General features: G+C 39.1%; 3 protein-coding genes across 3 annotated transcripts in view; 1 reads left to right on the top strand and 2 right to left on the bottom strand.

Moving 5' to 3' along the window:
- higd1a (HIG1 hypoxia inducible domain family, member 1A) overlaps window positions 1-23455 on the top strand; it is a 102492-nt gene that overhangs the window by 30736 nt on the left and 48301 nt on the right. The gene's annotated exons all lie outside the window — the stretch shown is intronic.
- Window positions 592-1845, bottom strand: gjc2 (gap junction protein gamma 2). The gene has a single exon (XM_071521421.1). The coding sequence runs from the start codon at window positions 1843-1845 to the stop codon at window positions 592-594; it is 1254 nt and encodes a 417-aa protein (XP_071377522.1).
- LOC139645652 (7-alpha-hydroxycholest-4-en-3-one 12-alpha-hydroxylase-like) lies at window positions 19475-21914 on the bottom strand. Its single transcript, XM_071521434.1, has one exon. The coding sequence runs from the start codon at window positions 21912-21914 to the stop codon at window positions 20379-20381; it is 1536 nt and encodes a 511-aa protein (XP_071377535.1). The 3' UTR covers window positions 19475-20378.

The raw sequence follows: 23455 nt of genomic DNA, 5'->3' as shown, positions 1-23455 counted from the left end.
ATCTTCAGTGAATTTTATTTGTCCCCTGTATTCTGGTTGAACTGAGGACTGCCCATATTGCAAACAATCATGATTCTTCAGGAACAAGTTATTGTGCAATTTTACAGTGTTTTGCACTGCATTTTCAAAATTTGATTTAGGCCACAATCACACACTTTCAAAGATACATTTCCTCAAATTATCCAGTTCAACAGCAGTCAAGGGTAGATCAAATAAATAGCTCCAAGCATTGAAAGTCTGTTTAGAGTCTGACATTTTAGTTGGAATTAGAGATGTTTAACTAAGTAAAGCATATGTTAGCCATGTCCCAAATCTATGGTAAGCACAAAATTACACACTACAGTAACAAAGAAGATTCATAGCACTGTATTTGGTAATTTCTTCTTATAGGTTTTCTTTTTCCCCAATACTACTAAATATTGTTCCAATGTCACGTGTAGATTTGTGTGTCCTCCATCAGCTCTACCTCACAGTGTGATTGATAATGTGTTTTGTTGTCCAATGTCACATCACACATCCTCCAGTTGTCTTACAGTGTAGTCCTGGAGTCTGAAATGTTTCTACTATTTATTTAGTATATGGCATTCATTTCTAGATCCAGACAGACGTCTTTCCGTTTTTTACAATGGTCGCAGTTTTCTCTGTGGCTGATTTTGGCCTGGCTCCTTGTTTCTCCTGGACTGTGTTGACCCGATTCTGCTCTGCCATCGTACCTCCAGATACAGGACTACTGGTTCTGGAGGTTTGCTGGTTGTTTTTGGTGCTATATGTTTGGAAGGCCATATCCAGCTGCTCCTGGGCGACCCGTAAGTGGCGGTGTAAGCTGGCCAGATCGGAGGGGATGTTCTCGTCTGGGCTGGTGCACTGCTGCTCCTGGGCCACGTTGGCCATGTTCTGCTCATGGGTGATGAGGCTGTTGGGGATTCTGTTGGGTTTGTCTGACTTCATGACAAGGTTGTACCCCGGAGGCGAGGCTGGAATGTTACGAGAGAACGGGTAGCCATAGGACGTCCGTCGGCCCCGGTTCCTCTTCTGGCGGAGCGTGTCCCGAAACGTGCCGATTCCCAAGTGAAACATCTCGCACACATTTAGGATTAGACAGAGACAGCTTACCACGTACATGATGAGGAGGAAGATTGTTTTCTCTGTGGGCCGAGAGATGAAACAGTCCACTCTGTGCGGACAGGGGACTCTGTTGCATACATATGAAGGGTTGACATGAAAACCGTAGAGGAGATACTGGCCAGCAAGGAAGCTGATTTCAAAAATGGCTCGTGACATGAGTTGAAGAACGTAGATTCTCATCAGTCCCTCTTGCATAATTCTTCGGCGGCCATCGTGTTTTTGTGGTTCTCGGCAGGCGCTGGCTGCTGGTTCAGGTTTTGCCTCCTGCACCTCCAGTGTATCCTCGTAGATCATGGGCTCAGCATCATCGTCCTCCTCCTCTTCTAAGACGTCCTCCAGATGGTGGGTCTCCCTCCACCTGGCGTGAGGCGGCTTCTTGCGGAGCCTGTGGTGCTTCCTGCGGTCCTCCTCTGAGGTACGGGCTATTTTGTGGATGGCATAGCCCAGGTACATGATGGAGGGGGTGGAGATCATGATGATCTGGAAGACCCAGAAGCGGACGTGCGAGAGGGGAGCAAAGGCATCGTAGCAGACGTTGTCACAGCCCGGCTGTTTGGTGTTGCAGGTGAACTTCGTCTGCTCGTCCGAGTAGATGGACTCGCCTCCGACCGCCGTGAGCACAATGCGGAAGATGATGAGCACCGTCAGCCACACTTTCCCCACAAAGGTGGAGTGGTTGTGGATTTCTTCCAGGAGACGAGTGAGAAAGCTCCAGCTCATGTTGGTCTTACAAGCTTTTCAACTAGAATCTGTAAAGATAAAAAAAGAATTGATTAGGACCTAAGGACTTAATCAAGACTTGATTAGGATTTGACAAAGCCATGAGTCAGTTTTTTTTCAGTTTGAACTATTTGTGATATCTTACCAACAATCACAATGAATATTACTCCATATTACTCCTTTGTTATTGTCTTTATTCTCTATTAACATACCCATAAAGTTAAAATTTGTATTGTTTATTTTAAATGTTTGTGTTGTGTTTGTGTTATCGTATAGTTATTACAGTATAACCATAACAAATCCACTCTGGTCACTAAGGAACTGGACATGCAAATTTTCAAAAAGAAACAACTAAACAAAGACACTGAAATGACAAATGACGGATATACAGGTAATCTTATGCGGAAATTGTTTTCCCACTGCCTTAGTTACATAGCTGTAGTATTTGCAGTGCAAGAAGGAGAGACGCATTTACTTTGTGAATGTCTCAAAAACAAACTGCACCCATATTATGAACACAAATCTGCACAGTAGGACTTGTTGACGTAGATGACATCCATGTTGAGTTGATTGCACAGCCCAAGACAAAACAATGGCTTGTGTTGATAAAGCATGTCAGCAACTAGGGTGATGTCATTCAATCCTGCTAGCCCATCCCAACACACACCATGCAGCATTTCCGATGTGTTTAATAAGATGCTTCATTTATAAGGGAGATAATTCTGATTCCATTCAAACAGAGAAATCACTCAGCTACGCATAAACCCTCCTGCTAACAAATCGTGTTGTTTACCCTGAGTACCATTTGGTTACCATTATTACCAACATTATCACTTTGCTGCACCTCCTAGTCCAGAGTGTCCTGAGGGTGAACCAAAGTGCTTAACACTCCAAGAGGGTGACATAATAATAATAGGGAATAATTCTGACAGATGAAAATTTTCTTTCTTCTTTTCATTTATGAAAAGGCCACTCAGAGTGCCACTTGAGAAACATACTGTGCTTGGTGCTTGAACACTTCACGTCAAGGGACAGCCATGAAAAAACATGACATAAAAACCAGGAGGTTATCTATTAGCACATGGTCTATTGCATAAACTCAGACTAAGCGGTGATTGTGTCTCTGCATGGAATCATTAAATCCACTAAAAAGCTTTTACTATAAACATTCATGCGGTTTAATGTTGTATTGTCAAGTAGGATATTGTCTAACTCTGTAAGGAAAGTAACAGGTTCTGCTTTGTCCTCAGGTAAAAAGAGGATATAGAAGCATCTGACTGATAGGAGGGTAAGAGCCATATGGAGGAAACTCAAATGTGAAGGTCTGTTTGTGTGTTTGTACTCTGATTTTCAGTGAAATCTCTTTGGTTTCTCAGTTTGCTGAACATGTCAGCTGTTGAAACTGTTTAGACTATAGTAGGCCTGCAATACAACAACAACATCAACACAACAAGAACAGCGATGCCTGATGTGTGATGAATTGAGGCAGGTGAAAAGAGGGTGTGAGAGCACCCACAATTTCTTGCCTATATTTGTCTTGCCATGGGTTCTTAACATGATACCACAAACACACCAAATTCCTCCACTGACATCATCCTACCAATTCAGCAATGGTTTTATAGAGTTTAAAGAATTTATAGAACCTTTATTCATACTTCATTTGCAAATTTTGCCCACATAAAAATACAGGCAACTGAAATTATGGTTATCTCGGACTTTTGATCGCTATTTGTTATTTCTGCCTGCCAAAAAACACAGTCCAATGTAATAACTGTGCTGTCTTTGCTTTGCCAGTCCCAAACTTTGTAAAAAAAACAAAAACATCATACATATAGTTTAATGAGCAGACGTTTTCAAACTAATTATTCAACCTGTAAGATAACAATGCTGACTTTAGTGAGGAGCTGTTAAGATACTTATTACTTACTTAATACATTTTCTATTACAGGTGTAGAAAAATAGACTGAAATCAAATAGGTGGCCTCCTTAATGTCAACAAAAATCAATCAAGACCTCTCTTGCAAACTAGAGCTATGTACTCTCCTCACAGTCACTGCTGGGGTTCGGAGGTAAGTGAAGCGGCGGTGAGGAGATAGTGTGTTAGTGCTTCTGTGCCTTCATTCATGGGGCAGAAGTGAGCAGCAGAGGTCGTGTTGATCTCATGACTGTGGCACTGTGTTCCCTGGCGTGGGATGTGCCATCTCCCCCGCCATCTGAGTGAACAGGAGAGGCTTGTTGGTCTGCCACGAGGCCTTCCCCTCCAGATCCAGCACTGAGGACACTGGGGAGGGGTACAGCCACATGGAGACAGATGGCATCTATGGTGGGCAACTCATGTCCGCCCCGGGATGGCATGACAGGAGGGCTGCCTCGCTAAAGGTTTCCACAGAAGTTTGAATAAGTCGTCATTTGACTGACTTTGAGATGTCTGCCTGCTATTTCCGAATTTTGCATCATATATTTCTTATATTGCATCATTATTATGTGATGTCCTGACTTTCCTTGCTGCTGCCATGTTGGCCAGGTCTCCCTTGAAAAAGAGATTTTTAACCTCAGTGGGATTTGCCTGGTGAAATAGAGGTTAGATTTTTGAGAAGATTTAGGGCAACACTGTTTCACGCAGAGAGCACCATTAGCTATGTTAGTAGCTATGTTATTACACGTGACAAAACATGTAAAAGCCTTTTTACAATCAGTAAAGTTATATATTAAATTATCATATGGTGGGGCCACATTTGCACAAAAGGACAGTGTTTAGTGTCTGTAACATGTCACATAAATAAAGTTATTCAAGCAGGAGAGTTAAAGACATTTGTCATTAAAATCTTGTTGAAATAGGGAAAAACATGGGTTAGGGTGATCATATTCTTTTGGATTTAAATATTTCAGAAATATACCTTGTCTCAGAATAATAAGTAGGTGCAAAAATATATTTTGCCTAATTTTTTTAATCTTATGGATGTATCCATTCAAGGATTTTGAATTGTAACAAATAATAATGTTACTGCTTAATAGAAAAGTAATGCAAACAGCAGAGTGTAAACTAGAGAGTAAACATATTTTAATTGACTTCAATTTTAATTGAATTCAGTTGACATATTTCAACACTCATTGCTCACTCACCTCTGTGTTCTACGGAAGCCGACAACGGCCGTGCTTGCAATTATTTTGTTAATGCCGTTATCTCGAGATCACGAGTTAATTATTTTGTTATCTGGAGATAACAAAGCTCGTTTTCTCGAGATAACGAGATCATTTATCACGAGAAAATGACTTCTGTTTTCTCAAGATCACAGGATAATTATGGAGAACTCGAAAATGAGTGTCTGGTTCATTTGATGACACCTGATTTCAGCCTTCAAGATCACTGTCATGACTGTCGGGGAGGATTCATAACTGCTAGTCTTCTCCTTAAATGACGAGGACTGATCTGAATGTTATCTCTAACAGAAAGACACAATGCAATTTCTGCCTGTGTTAGACCTTGATTGAAGTACAGTCTGATGCGTTGATCAGTAATGGATACTCCTTGACATTTTCATCTTAAATCAGTTGCTACAGTTGTCAAGACACCATCTATGCGCACTCCTGATCTCTGATTCATTATAAGTAATAAGAGGAAATTACATTTTGTTTTCTCTTGATAACGGGTTGATTATTTAACTATTTGATCTCAAGATAACGACATTTAAAAAAATAATTGCAAGCACGGCCGTTCTCGGCTTCCGTAGTGTTCGGCAATATTAGCAATGATAATAATTATGCTTTAAGTACATGGAAAAAAATGCACAAATAGTTAGGTTTTGCTGACATAAAACAACCATCCTCTTTCAGACCACCACCTTCATCATATGTGTTAGTGCTAGTGCAGGCCTGTATGTTACATCATTAAACTTACATCATATAGTTGGACCAAAATTAGACTTTGAGCTGCTAAGCATGAAGGTTAAATTGCTTTGCATTTTAAAGCAGACAATTTATATCTGAACATCTTTTGCAATGGCATGAAGTTACATTTCAACAGGCTTAATTCAAACACAGGAGCTTACAAACAGTCAGCAGTCCAGAATTTGACCGACATGTAATATGCAACTACAATGATAAGACACAATAACTGAATAGAAACGCGCATCACAATGTTTCATCAGGAATTGCCAACAAATGTCAATAACTGAAACAACCCACCTGGAAAAGTTGCACATGCATTGCCCATCCTGAAGGTTGTCCATATCTCCTCTGCTCTCCCTAGATATCCCACCCACAGTCTGATCCACAGAATACCACTTCCATCCTAATGTCCTGCCACTTGCCGTCTTATTAATTACTTCCAAATTGGCAAAAATGAGAAACGCTGACACAAGTTTTTAGACTAGGCAATGCAACCTTTCTATTTATCCTGTTTTCTCAACGCAGAAGTGAGGTCTCGCTGCTGTGAATGCCTCACATTCTGACTTGTGTCTGGTTTCTATTACACCAGCCTTCTGCCCAAGAAGGAAGTATAAAAAAAAAGAGAGGCTGAAAAAAATCCTCCTCTGGCAAGTGACCCTCATCCAAAGGGGTCAGACTTGAGGATATCTTAGTGCAGATTGAAATGAACACCCAACTGAGGGAGCGTGTTAATCGCAAACACAGTCAGCCTCCCCCCACGCCTCATGTGCAACACTTGTAACACAGATGATGAGGAGTTCTCTCTCTCTCTCCTTCTCTCTCTCTCTCTCTCTCTCTCTCTCTGTCTCCCTCTCTCTCTCTCTCTCTCTCTCTCTCTCTCTCTCCTATGTATCTCTTTCTCTCACAGAGCCAAATGGTCTCATCTTCTTGCTAGGTTACTGGTCTCCTCTCAACTACCAATGCAGTAAAAGTGATAGCTCAAGGTGATGTGGAGAGTTGTGGTATACCTCACACACATTTATAAAAATCCAATAGTTCATACACAAAAACAACCCCACTGTTCTCTCCCTCTCTATTTCTCTCTCTCTCTCTCACACACACACACACACACACACACATACACACAACTACGATAAATGCAGATCGGCAACCCCTATATTATCTGTCAATTACATAACAGTTTACAGTGTGTGGCAGTTATGAAAAAACAACATTTGGGGAGAGAAAGACAGGGGGTTTAAGGACAGAAGTGTCACAGAGACATAAGCCACCTTGCCTCAGTGCAGATCCGCTAGAATGTACCCAACAGGTACGCTCAGTCATATCAAGTGTCATAATATTTAGAACTTCCATCCAGGCAAATGGCCAGATATTAGACCAGCGGACAGGTCGCACTCTGTACTCAGCTACATGTCTTTTCCGACTTGATGTTTATACTTCAAGCTTTCACCTCGGTCTGTGGAATGCAGTAGCACACGATGTTACCTGAGGCATTTTCACATGACAACAATAGCAGCTATATGTGGACAGGAGTCACACACGCACACACACAAACACACACACGCACACACACACACACACACACAAAAACACTTTTCATTTCATTGTTTTTTTTTCACATTAGTCAGGAATGACACGACAAAGTACAGAAGAGGAGATGACTCATGCAAGATTAAAAACGGAAAGGAATTCCTCCGTCTCTTTATTGTATGTGCCAGGCCTTGCTGTCAAGTTTGGGAAGGGATCTAAACTCAACTACTTTTAATAGAGGACACATAAACGGTTTAGTGTCTGGCTTGCATTAATGAAATGTATCTGGTCATTGTCACAGTGACCATATTACTATAATGTTACTTCCAGAAGGCCTTCAATAACCCTTAATTATAACATGTATAAGGATACAGTTATAAAGCAAAGAATTATGTTGTGCAACACATCGGTTTAAGTATTAATGTCCTCCATCAATCAAATCACATTTTGCATTCAGTTATCTTTAAGAAAATTATTTTTATGGTTGTCAAAATAATATATTACAAGAATACTAGCTGTCTTTTGGGAGTCAGATAGTAAGTAAACCAAGACAACTGCAGCAAAAAGTGTTTGCAAGAGCGTGATAGTACAAGCAAGGAAACAGTCTTTGCCACTGCATTTAGATCTCATTCTGTATGAGCAGTTTGTGGACTAAGTGGGTGCTGAGTCTGAAAGCTAGCCAGCTGGGCCTGCAGGACCCTTCCTCCAGAGGCCTCGCTCCCAAACATTCCCTCTCGTCTGACTGAAGAGATGTGGCGTAGCAAGCACCCCTGGTGCAGCATGCAGGAAGAGAAGAGAGGGGATGCTGCTGGAACGACTAGAGCATTTGGGGTTCAGACATGTGCTGTCCCTAAGGGACAGATTAGCACGTGTTGCTAAGTTGCATTGCACGTCTCTCCCTTCAAAATCTTCCTGTCTTCCAAAAGACACAGATGGTCCAGTAAAGACTTTTGGTAAGTGAGCATTAGTGTGATTCAAATTCAAAGTCAGTGAGAGTTTATGTTCCTCGACAGTTGACAGAGCTTGCTGCCATGGTTGAGATTTTCAATTAACATTCTACCTCGGCCTCATTCTGGACTGAGAAGTATTTATTGAGTAAATGTAAAACCTTTGATGCTGATCAACACACCTTTCCTAACAACTGTTTAGTATATAGGTGATAAGAAAAATAGTTTTCTGGAGGTTCTTGGCAGAACCTTACAGTACGCATGGTTTTACTTTGGACCCTCTGCACACAAGAAAAAATAAAAATATACTTTCTGATAGTTATTCAAAATACACTCATTTCATCTCAGTTCATAATTGTTAATTATGAACTGATTTGAACATGGGACCTTGGAGTAACATTAATGTACTTACAGTACCAATTAAACTACACAGGACAACTGATACCACATGTTCTTAGAGATGATGGAGCAGCAATTGTGGGTTTTGACAATGATATGACGTTTTTGATGTATTTTTTTTTTTCATCAGTTAATTAGTATCTGATACTATATCAGAATATTTGAATCACTTAAAGTCACTCAAAGAAAAAACAAAAGTGTACCACCGCAGAAAGTCAAACCAAGATATTTCAAGAGCAATAGCAATGATTGTCTGCTTTTGAAACAGCTATCCCTGTGTCCTAGGACAGTTCGGTCTGTTCTAGCTTTGGGAAATACAGTAGTGATTCATGTTGATAAATATTGATTGGACTGCCCATAGCCAGTAGAATATTATGGTATTTCCCTTTAAGACATTGTTTGACATTGCTCTTGTTACAAGGACTGGCATTATGTGACAGCCAAAAGTGAGTGTTTAATATTGAATGTGTTAAAGGTATATTTACTTTTTTCACTTTTAAAAAATAAATCATTTTTTTTTTCAATTAGAGTAGCATCTGAGAGATATGCAAACTTTCCATCAGCAAAATTTTCTAACCCTTTGAGAATCCATCCATATACTGTACATTGGCAAATGAACTGTCATAGAATAAAAGAGGCAATTCATTTGTAGGACTGAACCACCTATGAACCTTTTTACCATTTTATAGCCTAATTTTCCATGTGTATGTCACAAGTGACGTCACAAATATTTTGACAGACTGAATGCTTATTCTCAGCCAGTGTCACCTTGAAGAGGTCACTGGGAGTTGTAAGGGTTTGCAGCATAGCCGGGCGTTGAAGTGATCAGGGACAAAATGGAGGAGTGAACATCTCGACAACTCTCCTTGGCCCCCGCCAATGTCATCACAAGAGTTTTATCTACATGTATTAACTGAACAAAGTTGATGCGAGCAGACTGGGGGCTATGGAGGTCTGTGTTTATGTAACAGATCAAGCTCCACCATGTGACTTGGATGTGTCCCCCCCCCCCCCCCCCCCCAGAGAAAAGAGTGACACAAGACACCAGAGCAGAAGCATGCAACTTGGTGCAAGGCTCCTCTCCTCTCCTCTCTGCTACACTATCATCACACTGCTCTCGCCAGGCGGTGGAGGGGTATCCTATAGGCTGCCTGAGAGTGGTGGCAGTCCTATCTCATTTGTTCATTTTTCTCCCAGTTTCTCAGCCAAGCCTATCCTACCCCCAGGGTGAGTGCGTCCCGTGCCAGTTTGACTAAGGCTGGACTCCACTGAAGCGACTGAGATGAAAAGCCTTGAGGAGGATGCCAACATCACCCCAGAACAACTTCCCTCAGCTACAGCTCTGTGTCTCCCACAAGTGAGCAAAGCAACTTGCATTGGACGTGCATTATACTGTATTAGCACTGTGCTCCAATAAACAACAGAAACTTGAGTCGGATATGTATTTATTATAAATGTACTTTAACTCAGTGTTATTATTAGCCACACCGATATTATACCAACCAAGAAAATGTATTTGGTTCATATTTTTGATTGTGTAGAGCAGTGGTTCTCAACCTGGGGGTCGGGACCCCCCAGGGGGTCGTGAAATAATTTTCAGGGGTCGCAAGATGATTTATGGGATAGGGGGGAAAAAAATCTATCTGTACTATACATACTACATACATACTATATTATTATCATGTCTATTTTTTCATTTTTTTTCTCAACTTTTTCAGCTTTTTTAGCAATATTAAACTAAGCAGAAATACTAAACAGCTTTCATTGAAACAAGCTGAAAAAAGATAAAGCATCCTTTACATCATTCTTTCTCTATGCGCTCCTGTAACGGGGGTCGCCAGTTGGCATCAAGTGGTTTTAAGGGGTCACAAGCCAAAAAGGATGAGAACCACTGGTGTAGAGGGAGGAAATACATAAAAACGTAGCTGCTTGCCAAAAAAGTGTTGGGTATTCCCTAACATAAAAGTCACTAAAAGTACAGGTGCCAGACTAATGAAAAAGACATTGAAAAAAATGTAGACTGATCCCATGAATTAAATCATTACCAACTTAATGGCATTTCAAGGCACAGAGCTCTTCCCAAAGATGTTTAACATAACTAAAGTCCTCATTTTCTTATCAAACATTTGTTCTCACTTACAAATCCTGTGTGAAATTAGTGCAAATGGAGGTACCAGAGCAATACTTTAAGTTTCAAAAAAAGACGAGGTTCCACTAGAAATGGCCTGTTGCCGGTCTCAACAGGAGGTTTTGGTTTTATTGTCTTGAGATACTCTGAACATGCTTGTAGTAAAGGTTTCCCAGAAAACCCCTTTTAAGTATGTCTATGATGTTGTACATGAGGCAGAGACACCCATCAGAAGGCTGACCTCTAGGGTAGACACCATGAACTCAAATATATGTCTCATTTGTGTTTATGTAAGTTGTGAGCTGAAGTGGAAATCTACTAAAAAAGAATTGGCAGTATCTGTTCTGGGAAGCAATGTACTCCATCAGTGCTGTGTCAGACTAAAAGAGTATGACCCAAGGACACATGTTGAAATAGCAGTTTATTAGAACCGTAGTTGATCATATTTAATCTGCAGTTCAAGGTTCTAGCTTCTTATCATTATCCAGCATTGCCTGAACTTTATCTATACTTTCAGATTTTCCCTCCATATCTCAGTGCTGGGTTGGTGAATATATCACACATTTATTACTCCTTTCCCAACCACATTCAATAAGTGCTGAGGTTTTTGATCTTGGCATGCTACCACTAAGATCAAAGACACTCAAGGCGGCTTCATGTAAAAATGCACAAAGTATGCCCAGGTGACTCCAAGTTTCCATTCACCTACGTACCAAACTGAAGAGAACACTTGTCATAATACACGTCCAGCATTTTGCTAGTGAGCTCTTACAGATTGTCTCAGTGTCACTCTATCCTGCAATACGATACACGTATTGCACATCATGACTTTTGTTGAGGGATCTTGAGGTATGTAGCCATCCAGTGAGCCACATTTTTCTGTGCAGCATCGCTATTACACATTTGAAATATATTGGACTGATCACACACACTAGAGATTAGTGAGATTAGAATGTTACTTTCATCTGCGACTAAGTGGTACAGTCAGGTCAATACAAGCTGAATGTAATATCTTTTTTTTTTTTTTAAATCTTTTACTCTCCACCATTGTTTTCACACTCACTGGATGATGAACCTTTCCATCAGGACAGTACCATCCACTACACAACTACCCTTCCAAATAAACAAAATAAAAAAGCTTTGCTTGGGGAGCTGGAGGGTCTTAATCTTTGACTTTATCTTGTCATAACTGGCCATGTCATGGGTTGATCTGGGGCAAGCCCAAAGGAGCAGCAGACCTAGTCAGGGTCATTTGGACTACCAGAGATATGTTTACTGAAGCTCCTCCTTCCAGACGCCTTAGTGCCATTGCCCTTCTCCAACTCAGTGAACTTGAGATACTGGTAGCAATGCTGCAGGCCCACAGTCATAACAGCAGCAGTATCTTTGGTGTTGACTTATGCAACAGTAGCTCACGTCAAAACATATAGACAGAAATACTGTAATAATTAACACACATGCCATAAAATGAGAAGCTTGGCTACTGAGATTGTGAAAAGTCACAGTGCACTGTAACTGATTTGTAAGGAGCAAAGGTTTGACTTGACTTGAACAGTAACTTTAAGATCATAAAGTAATTATGCAATTTGAATATTTTATAATAATATTCTAATAGTATATAATAATATTTTCCATATTCACTATACAGAAACAATAGAAAGTTTGTACAGAGATTTTTTTTATCATATTTATTGTGTGGAGTTTTTAAAAGTTACTGTCATAACATTTCATTTGATTTTGATTTTGCGTTTTAGGGTTGGGTGTTCATATGGCTGTTTGCTATATAGGGCTTACTGTAATTTACAGCCTTTCTACTTTCCTCAGTGGAGGCTTTGAGCCACTAGATGGCAACCATGTATTCAACATGAACCCCTCATGGACTTTTCCCACAAAATCAATACATGTTTTACAATTTTTCTGATTACTGGTGATTACAATAATTTTTCTTTGGATACTGAATAGGATCTAGCAGGAACACTAAAATTGGGGAAAGTTGCTTTACCATAGGGTAGGATGACTTTCTAGACACTCGAGTAATGGCCAGACTAACAAACTCCCCATACTGGGAGTAATGGCCTTTTCGACATTACAATAACATTCTGCCTAAGGCTTGAAACAAAACTGTAACAAAAAACAAACTGTACTGGCTCTTCCTGACCACCCAGATACTGTGTATTCGGGTTGCAGTATTCAAAGGCATTTAATTTCACAATCAAATGCATCCAAGGGTAATTTTTGAGAGACACATAATATATACAAATACCACCAAAGCTTATGAGTACAACTGACATTTATACTTGTCATTGTCCACAATGTGGTGGGCCACTGCACATCCCTCTCACCTAGAAGATTCAAAAACCCATGACAATTCACATGTATTATCTACACTATCAACAGGAATGTTGATGATTCAATCTCAGACGGTCACTGGCATGTAACCACTCCCACGCATGTATCACTGAAAGAGATAATATCAACATTACCAGTAACGTTGACATCTGTCTTCTAAATATGCTGTACACTTCCATTTAAAACAAATTACAGTACACTGCTTTTTGCATTAACTTCTAGGACTTAAACCAATAACCTTAGTAAGTAAGTAAAACTTTATTTATATAGCACGTTTCGAAACCAATGATTAAAAAGTGCGCACACACATAGTCATACTTGAATTTAATGACTTGAAACATAAGCATAATAAAAAGAGCATAAAATCAACTTGGCCCTCTATGGCAACAGAAGGGCATTCAGATAATTGTTCAGGGCTGCATGCCACATTTTGTAATACCCAAATTTAGAAAGTCAGCTTCATCTTTAAGCATAAAAGAATACCAAAACACAGATACAATATGATGTATAACACTCTTCATATGACATAATGGTGAAAACACCATGTCGCATCACTAAAAGATCTTACAAAACATAACACTGCAAATCTTACTTTAGAATCTTACTTCAGTATTCCACTCTTGGTATACCAACATGGATTTCCAAACTATGGAAATTGTATGCAAGTTTAAGTTTTCTGAGATCAAAATGCAGTTTTGTAGAACTTAATTTGTGTTGTAAATCACCTTTTGTGCATAAGAAACGCAAATGCAATTATGGTGTTTTGAACCACTAGCTCCAAACACTCTGTACACAACACAAACACATGGTAAGATAAAAACCTGGCAAATGACACTACTGCTTCTCAGGCCCCTGACTTCAACCAATATATGAACTATTCCAATTGAATGCAAATGCTTGTACAAATTGAATCTATTGCTTATGCTTATATAAAATTAACAACTCCACACTATAAGAGCCTCCAGCAGAATCCACAGTGAAAATGGATAACGAAAGGCTGTACCTACCTGTCCATGTGGATAACACAGTCTGGTTTTCTATGTTTTATGGTAGAGCATCCTGGGCGGGCATCCAGAGGCATCGTTTCACTCCTCAGGCTCAGAAGCAGGATGAGAGAGACAATGGGTCATTTTTCTTCAAAACCCCTCACCACCAAGTACAGGCAGGGCACTCAGGAGTCCAGCATCCTGCCAAAGGCCCCATTGTTCCCTAGCTTGTGCGCCTCCATGACCGGGATTCAACTCTTTATTTATTTCATCCAGGATGACTTCTGTTACAGCCCCATTCATTCACCCAGAAGTTAACAGTGATGCAGCTCTGGACCTCCAAAGCCTTGTGACTTAGCTGTGTGTGAGTGTGCGTAAGGGTCTGTGTGTGTTGTGTGTGTGTGTGTGTGCATGATCCGACTACCAGAGTTACCACAGGCAAGCTACATTATTTCTAAAATCATTTTGTAGAGGTTTAGTGAACCCTCAATACTTCCTTGTGGGTTCAACACATTTTTTCGTATTTTAGCTTACCATTGAATTGAATTTGTATTTGTAATACAGCACAAAACGCATCACATACAGTAACATGGAGGATGAATAGCGACAGTAAAGCAGCAGACGTCCAGCCAGGTTGGTCACATGTCTAAAGGGTTAGAGTCTCCTTGTATTTAAACTTGTCGCCTGAAGCATGTTGTGTTGGTTTAAGATATTAAAGCCTTCCTTTGTCATTTTCAGAGGTTGCTGCAAAGGCCAAGAAGGACCCTGTCAGGCATTTCTTCAGGAGGATGCAGATAGAGATGTGGTGTGACAGCACTCTTCAAATACCAACAACTTGATGATCATATAAAATTAAATCCACTTATTTTTGCCATTATGCTTGGTCTTGACCTTTTTTTATTTTTTATCAGAGATTTATATCAACAAATGCATGAGTTTCATCATGAATGTATAGAAAATAAACATGAAATATAAAATAGAAGTTCAATTGATATGTGTGCTGTATATAATACATATACATTTATTGTTTGGTATCTAATATATTTAGTTTAGTATTAAAAGAACTCTAAAGTAAACATGTTTGAAAATCTAAGCAAAGGCTGTTACAGAACAAATGGCTTCAAATGATATGGTGCAGAAAATAATGCCCAAGATTTAGTTAGGCCTCCCACCAGGATAGGAAAAAGCACAAGGGTAGGAATTGTTAAGTCCAAAATAAATCAATTGTTTTTTTATTAGGTTTTGAATTGGCCAATTGCCAGCTGCAAAAGTCAGCCCAGGCAGACAGTATCACATTGTAAAGAGTCTGGTGGGAAACAACATTTACAAGTCTTTTAATGGCTTAGTAGTTAATATGAAATTCTTTTCATAACGAGAATAGCAGACTCTACTTTGGTGCTCAAGATTACATTAAATTAATTGATGGTCAGCAAAACAATATGGTACTCACTAGTCACTGCAGATAGATATTTATTGCAAGATCTTGGTTAGACATGTATAACCCCTTTTTCTGAAAGTGTATCACTTTCACTTTTGTCTTTCAACCACTGACAACAAAGAGGCTAAAATGGTTTTAATGATATAATTTGGTGTACAAAAATATTAGAAAAAATTATATACAAAAGGATTCTTTTTCATCTTGATTCTGATTCAATTCTTTACAAACAGTAGTTTGTAAAGAGTAGTACAGTAGTACAAACACAGTATGGTTTCCGGAAAAATCACTCCACTTATATGGCTCTGCTTCACCTGATTGACAAAGTTACCTCTGCACTTGATAATAATGAATTTACCTGTAGTATTTTCATAGACTTTTCAAAAGCTTTTGATACAGTTAACCATCATATTTTATTGGAAAAGTTGTATAAATATGGTTTTCATGATACTACGTATAAATGGGTAAAAAATTATGTCTCCAACAGAAGACAGTTTGTTTGTGTTAAAAGTTGCTACTCCAACAAAGCCAGTCTACTCTGTGGGGTCCCACAGGGGTCCATTCTTGGACCATTATTGTTCCTTATCTATATTAATGATTTGTCTAATGTCTCAAATATTCTTTCTCCAATAATGTTTGCAGATGACACAACCCTATAGTTCTCTCTCATTCAAATTTCAATTCACTGATTAAGGATGCAAATGTTGGTTTAACTGCCTACGCTACATGGTTCAGATTAAATAAACTATCTTTGAATATAAAAAAATCAAACTTTATCATTGTAAGTGGCAAAAAATCATACTCTAAGGATTTATCTAAAATTACAATTGAGTCTGTTGAGATGCCTCAAGTGTCAACTACAAGATTCCTGGGAAATATTGTTGATGAGAGCTTGAGTTGGAGAGAACAAACTGACTGGGTTAGCAGAAAAATAAATAAATCTATTGGTATAATAAGGAGGGTTAGTCATCTTGTCACCACAAACTGTCTCCTTACTCTTTATTATAGTCTAATTTATCCCTATCTTTCATATTGTAATATAGTTTGGGCGAGTACTTTTCCTACTACTCTCCACAAAATTTTGGTTCTCCAGAAAATTTTGTTAGGATTGTAACCCGATCAGAGTCATACATCTCATCTGCTCCTCTATTTCAGAAACTCCAGATTCTTACTATTTATGACATCAATGTTTTTCAAATATGTGTTTTTATTTATCAGATACATTCAAGTGAAGGGAATATTCCTGAGCAGTTCAAGACTTACTTTAAAGCAAATTCACAGGTCCATTCATACTCAACTCGTCAATCTTCAGGTCTTCATCCTCCTAAATTTCTTACTTGCAGAGGTCAATTTTCGATAAGATTTAGGGGTACCAAATTATGGAACAGCTTTTCCCACTTGGCAAAAACCTTTTCCTCTAAAAAATGTTACAAAAGATGCTTAAAAGACCATTTAACTGCTATTTTGTAACTGCTTTTCCCCATGTATTGTTGTCCATGTATCCATGTATCAGTTTGTTTCACTCATAGTAACATGTATCATTACTATTGCTCAGGAGTAAATACAGGTGTATAAACCAATATCCCCCTCACAAACATACACACGCACTCACACATACACACACATGCATGCACACACACATATACACACACATTCTCACACGTACGCACACACATGCACACACACACACACACACACACACACACTCACACACACACACTCACTCATACATATCAAATAATTTTTTTGCTTTTAATTTTGATATTATTATTATTATTATTGTTGTTGTTGTTTATATATATTTTGTTTTTATTAGTTTGCCATCACTTCTATGTAGTCATATTATTTTCTGTATGTTATTTTTGTGTTCTCCATAACATTGTGAAATTTTAAATTTCTTTAGGTGGAGGCTTCAAATAAGCCCATTGGGTTTTCTGCCTCTCCCTGCACTGTATATTATTTGTTATCTTTGCCATTTGTGTATTTTCTTAAATTGTGCAAAATAAAACTAAACTAAAACTAAAACTAAACTACTCTGCTTTGGAAACAGCTTTGCTGAAATTGTCCTCCGAGGGCGCAAACTGCAGAAACTTCATCAACAGAAAATCCAAGGAAAAAGACATCACAGTACTGGCCACATGGTTTGATTGACAAGTGATCTCTGGGAAATTTAGTGCAAATCACTCATCACCAAAGATGTCGCAAAAAAACCCCAAAACATAGATCTTGCATATCACCACTTTAAATGATGTATATGACTATTTGATGAGCAAATGCTGCATAAAGATAAAAAAAAACCTTTGTGCCTTACTCTTCTGATGGAGGCCAACTACTCTGCCTCCTCAAACTCCCCAGAAATAAAAATGCCGACAATCTGGAAGATCACTGCAGTCTGAGGAGGGAATGGCAGGTGGATCAAAAAAATATCTTAAGAGAGACTAAAAAGTCTAAAACTGGTCACGTGATGACAGGGAGATTGGTGTTTGATTTATATTTCAATTGTATATATTTATATTCCAAATGTATTCAGTTTAATTCAGGTTATTTAATTCCCATGGGGGCAATTGTTTTACGGAGTGCATCAGGCAACAATCAGGAAACTGAAATAAAAACAGGAGAGAGAGAAAGAGTGAGACAGAGAGAGGGGGAAGAGAGAAGAAGGCCTCAAATCCACAACAAACTGCAAAGTCCATGTGTAGTACAGCGGCTGCACATTTCCCAATCCTGCTGTTTGCTTAAAGGCAAACACCAATCCATTCAGTCGAGGGCAATCCAATGAATATCTGTGAACGGCTCACTCCAAGAGAACTAAGACTCAAACCTGTGATGTTATCATCTAAAGTCAGAAGCGGGTCCACTGAGAATGATTTCAGAGAGATTGTTTGGGTGAGTGGGAGGGCACTCAGGGGATTTTCTGAGAATAAGGGTACATTTGCTGGATCACAAACCTACTGTGGAAGAAAGCTCATATGGGTTTGAACAACTCAAACAAACATGTCGTTCCACAAAAACAAACCGTCTATGGAATGGCTCCAGACTTTGTGCCTGATGACATCACAAGATTGAGGTTGGTTTCAGGCTTTAGGAGAGGGTTGTTCATGTTAACAAATATTAACAAGAGGTAACGCACGCCAAAAAATCTTTTTGTAGAAAGGTGCTGATCACTGGCGGTAAAACACACTCCAGCTCCATAGAAAATACTCTTTAATTGATAACGTTTCAGCCTTGCAGCCTTCTTCTAGATCTAGAAGAAGGCTGCAAGGCCAAAACGTTATCAAGAACCTATACTTTGTATTTGTACAGGTCATGACTGAGTCATTTTCTGGGAAATGTATTGCATGTCCTGTTTCTAAACCATTGTCACTTCTGGTAAATCTTGTGGGTGAAGTAATATTCTCTGAGTCATCAAACTGATCTCAGTTTGCTGACCAGGTCTCATAAGCTCCTCTAGGCTTGTTGGATGGCAGAAACAATTTCTCCTCTTTTAAAACAGGTATTATACTGTTTAAAAAAGATAAAGACAGTGTGTATTTGTGTGTGTGTGTGTGTGTGTGTGTGTGTGTGTGTGTGTGTGTGTGTGTGTTTATGTGCATCCATGTGTGCTTGTGTGCTCGTATGAGCCCATGTTTGTGCTTAGGATATGTTTAGGATTGTTTTTCAGTCAGAGTGAATATTAAACATTTGTAATGTCACTGTTGGATGAGAACCTTGTATCTCCAAAATATCAGCTTTACAGGAACGAAAAAGTTGACATTTAAATTGACCAAAATGCATTTTTGATTTTATCCAATGGGGTTTTGAAAGGGTTTTCATGAGCCCAAGTTTTGAAGAATTTTCTCAACCCCTATACTACTTAATTAACTGTTGTGTTTGGTTGCATAGAGTAAGTTTTCAAGTTTCAAGTTTATTTTCCATTTATTTATTTTCTTTTTAATGGATTACAAGAAAAATTATAAAATCATCATGTTATGGAGTTTCATGTGCCCACAGACACACACAACCACCCCCCAAAGACATTATTTCAAACATACTAATTAAAATATATAATTTGTAGGGATGGGACAATATATTGAAATTCAACATATATCACAATACAAAAATGGGGCAGAAAAATTGTTTACTATTAGTTACATTTTATTCTGCTGTAGTAATCACAAATGAGATGGCTTGCCCATCACAATTTCACAAGCTCTCAACTGAAATTATATTATTTGGACTTTGTAATGACGCATTTAACACTCTAGTGTTACACTCTAGTAAGCCAATGGCATTGCTAGAAAGATTTCTGGCTCACAAATAAACATAATTCTGCACAACAAAGCAAATTGTCCCATCCCTAATTACTTATATAACCTTAGGAATCTGCAAACATAAGAATAGAAAAAAGAACATCAGGATACGAAAGCGTCTAAAAAATACAGTGTTTACCTCTTCCAGATCAAATATATAATTTGCCTCAGTATCATATTACATTTCAGGATACAATAGCATTAAAAATAGCGTCTAAAACTTACACTGGTTACCTCTTCCAGAGACTAATACAATTCCAGACTTCTTACTAAGCAGCATATCATTATCCTTAATTTGTCCTTCCCATGGCATCGTATATTTTGTTATAATGAAAGGGAAATAGGCCTACTTCTATGGAATTATATATATTAGCAATAACCATTTGTATAGATTTTTAAAGCTGCAATGTACTGTCAAACAAAATGAACATGAGATAATGGTTATTAACACATGGTGAAAACACAAATGATTCTTAACTGAGCAATCTCATGTTTTCAACAAAGATAAAAGTTACTGAGACAATCAACCTCAGATAATTGATATTTTATCAGAAAAACAGCATCCACTCTGTGGTGGTCGATTCAAAATCTGAGTCTGTATCTAAACTCAATGTCTCTGGTGGGCTGCACAGATGCAAAGCCCCATCGTTTGATGTCAATATCAGGTATCTTCTCATCAGGATTCTTCAGCTCAAAGTCAAAGTAGATTAACATGAGGAAAACAAACTGCTTCAGCTCATTGGTGGCAAAGAAGCGCCCAGGGCACATGGAGACCCCAGCACCCCAGGGCATTTTGAAATACTTCACCTTCTTCCCTGCTTTGTAAAAGTCTGTTTTCTTGGTCCCATCTGGATTAAGAAAGCGGTCAAATTTGAATGAAAGCGGGTCAGGGTGGACTTCCGGGTCAATGTGAACGACACTGTAAGGAAAGAGCGACATTCTGTCGCCCTCGCGAATACAGTACTCACGGCCATCGGCCATCTTGAAGGTCATATCCTGGAGTACGGCCCTGGTGAGGATAGGTGCACCAGTCAGCCGGAGGGTCTCTTCTATAGCGCTGTCCAGGATTGGTGTTTTCAGCAGCATGTCACGGGTCAGGTTGATGAGAGGGCCACCACGCCGGACTTCCTGCCCAGTTTGCTTCAGGACCTCCTCTGCCTCCTCCTTGACAGCCCTCATAGCTTCCGGGTGCTTCATGAGGTAGAGGAGCAGCCAGAATGCAGCAGGCCCTGTGTTGCCCTGGGAGGCCCACAGAAGCAAGAACATATACCTGTTTTGCATGAACTCCTTCATCCCATGCTCCTCTCTCATCTGCTGCATGTCCCACACCCAACCACTGATGTTGTCCTTGGTCTTCAGCTTTGGAACTGACAGAGTGTTCCAGAAGAGCCTCTTTAGCCTCTCCGCCTCCATCTTTTCTCTAGGTGGCAGGACCCCATAGGCCAGTCCAGGGAAGAGTTTGTCATATTTCCGAAACTCATAAAATAGTGCCTCTGATTCTACTCTGTCTCTCTCTCTGGCTTTCTCCACACTCCCTGATGTCTTGGCTGTCTCATTGCCAAACAGAGCTAGGTAGCCAGCCCTAAACACAATATTGTAGCTGTACATAAACAGTCCGCCCTCTATCCAGGTCTTGTGGTCTTCCCCTGAGCCTACACTGTGCAGCATTACGTTCTGCAAATTACTCATCATGGCTTGCGTCATTACTACCAGCCCATCCCCCATTAAGTGCTTGTTACTGGACAGCTGGAGAAACTTGTGGTCGTTCTCTATAGATTCATAACCAAAGACTCTGACTACCAGTTGCTCTGCAAACTTGGTGAAGTCCAGTTTTGTACGAACCTCCTTAACAAATGCTCCAAAAGATAGAGGGTCCATGAGGAAGGTGAAGTAAAACCCTCCCAGCTGTACTGTGAATATATCCCCATGCTTTTGCCTCATCCTCTCTAGGAACTTTGCTGTGTCCCTGCGAAACTCCAAGACATGGCCCAGCCAGGGGATGAGTCCCTTATCCAAAGGGGGTTCTCCTGGGCGCCGCTGTCGAAATGCACCTAGAAGGTACAGCCCTCCAATTATAGAGGCAAGCACAGCAAGTAGGATGGACAGCAGGAATCCCATGGCTCTTTCTCCTTGCAGCCACAGAATGATCTGGAAGCGAAGCTCAAATTCCTTTGTGATAAAGACACTATGCTCCTCCCCCTTGCGTGATGGAACAGTTTTATCATTCCTGGAACAAAGGAAGTACTAAGGAACACTTAACATTTTTTATTAAAAGTATTAAAAGAGGAATATTTACAATCAAGTTCATTTACTTGTGGAAATTAGAACAAGTTTGTTGTAAATACATGTGACAACTAAATTTATTTTTTTTCCCCAATAAAGTAGATTCACTTCGCACTGTGCAATTAAAGCATTTATATTATATGGAGAAGAGGGGATATTCAATTTACTGTAAACATACAAGTTAACATAAATCAAACCAATGAGGTCACAGGTAGTATCTTTCATGCATACATGTGCAGTAAAGCTATATTGCCTCAGCACAAATCACAATATGTTATTGAAATCTCTTATAACAAAATCCATTACTTACACTGAAGTTCACATCCATGACTAAATTTGGATGTAGATATTGTGACTATAATGACATCACAGATCACTATAACGACATCACTGATCATGATTACATTATCTGAAAAAAAAAAAAAGAGTTATAGCTAGCTTGTCTAGTGTATATCAAAAGTGTATATCAAAAGGTCAAAATGACTTCAAGTCAAGGTATAATTGGTATGGTGATAAAACTGGTGGCTCTTAGCTTAACTGACAGCTCATCATTCAGCTGAGGTGTTGTAAAAGTCTGGCTACTTTACTAACAATCTGGGGTCTCAAAATGGCCTCAAAATGAATCTCAGGAAATGTGGAAAATGTGGCTGAGTGAAGGTATAGTGCTTGTGCCATGGTCCATCTTTGGAAAAATCTGGTAGCTTGTTAAAGTCATGTGAAATGAGTTTCTGATAAGGGAAGCACAGCTCATGTGACAAAGTCATATCTAGCAATAGGTCATTGTTTCCTGCTATTTACCACTTTTTGTGCTTAGAGATGGGAAGAGTTGTGTTTGAAATGTTATTTACTTTCATGTAAGTTGAAAGGAAATCACCAAGTCATTTATAAGATACCTTTGAGGTCGGTATTGTTTAAAATAAAACATACATTATATATATATATATATATATATATACACACTGTAGGTACAGCAGGGTTAAATTAAATCAGTCTCATAAAATTTAATTTCAGATCTGGGATTTCAATTTATTTTAGGAAATTGTCCCAAATTCTGATAAAAGTGACTTAAATTGATTTAGATACTATACCTAGTGTTATAGGTATGTTATCCTATCAATTCAAGGGTTGAAGGTCTATAAATTCTCAAATAGCAGAGGATGGCTTCAATGAACAAATGAAGACAATAAACAAATCACTATGCATCAATGAATCAGATTTATTGTACTAAAGATGTATCACACAGTAACAATTAACACAATTCAAGAGCAGGTTTCTAACACACAGTAATTATTATAACACTAAATCTAAGAATAACACAACAACGAATATATGTCTCCAATGGGAGCGTTTAGGGAGGGATGTGTGTGTGTGCGCGT

The sequence above is a fragment of the Centroberyx affinis genome, unplaced genomic scaffold (assembly GCF_046629955.1).
Source record: "Centroberyx affinis isolate AG114_WGS23_722 - 3 ecotype Tasmania unplaced genomic scaffold, CSIRO-AGI_Caff_v1 ptg000888l_1, whole genome shotgun sequence".
Classification (NCBI taxonomy): Eukaryota; Metazoa; Chordata; class Actinopteri; order Beryciformes; family Berycidae; genus Centroberyx; species Centroberyx affinis.
The sequence above is the reverse complement of the archived record's forward strand: the minus strand, read 5'-3'. Positions and strand labels throughout refer to the sequence as shown.

Excerpts from the sequence above, each read along its gene's own strand:
- LOC139645652 (XM_071521434.1), bottom strand. The coding sequence starts at position 21,914 with ATGGGATTCCTGCTGTCCATCCTACTTGCTGTGCTTGCCTCTATAATT.
- gjc2 (XM_071521421.1), bottom strand. The coding sequence starts at position 1,845 with ATGAGCTGGAGCTTTCTCACTCGTCTCCTGGAAGAAATCCACAACCAC.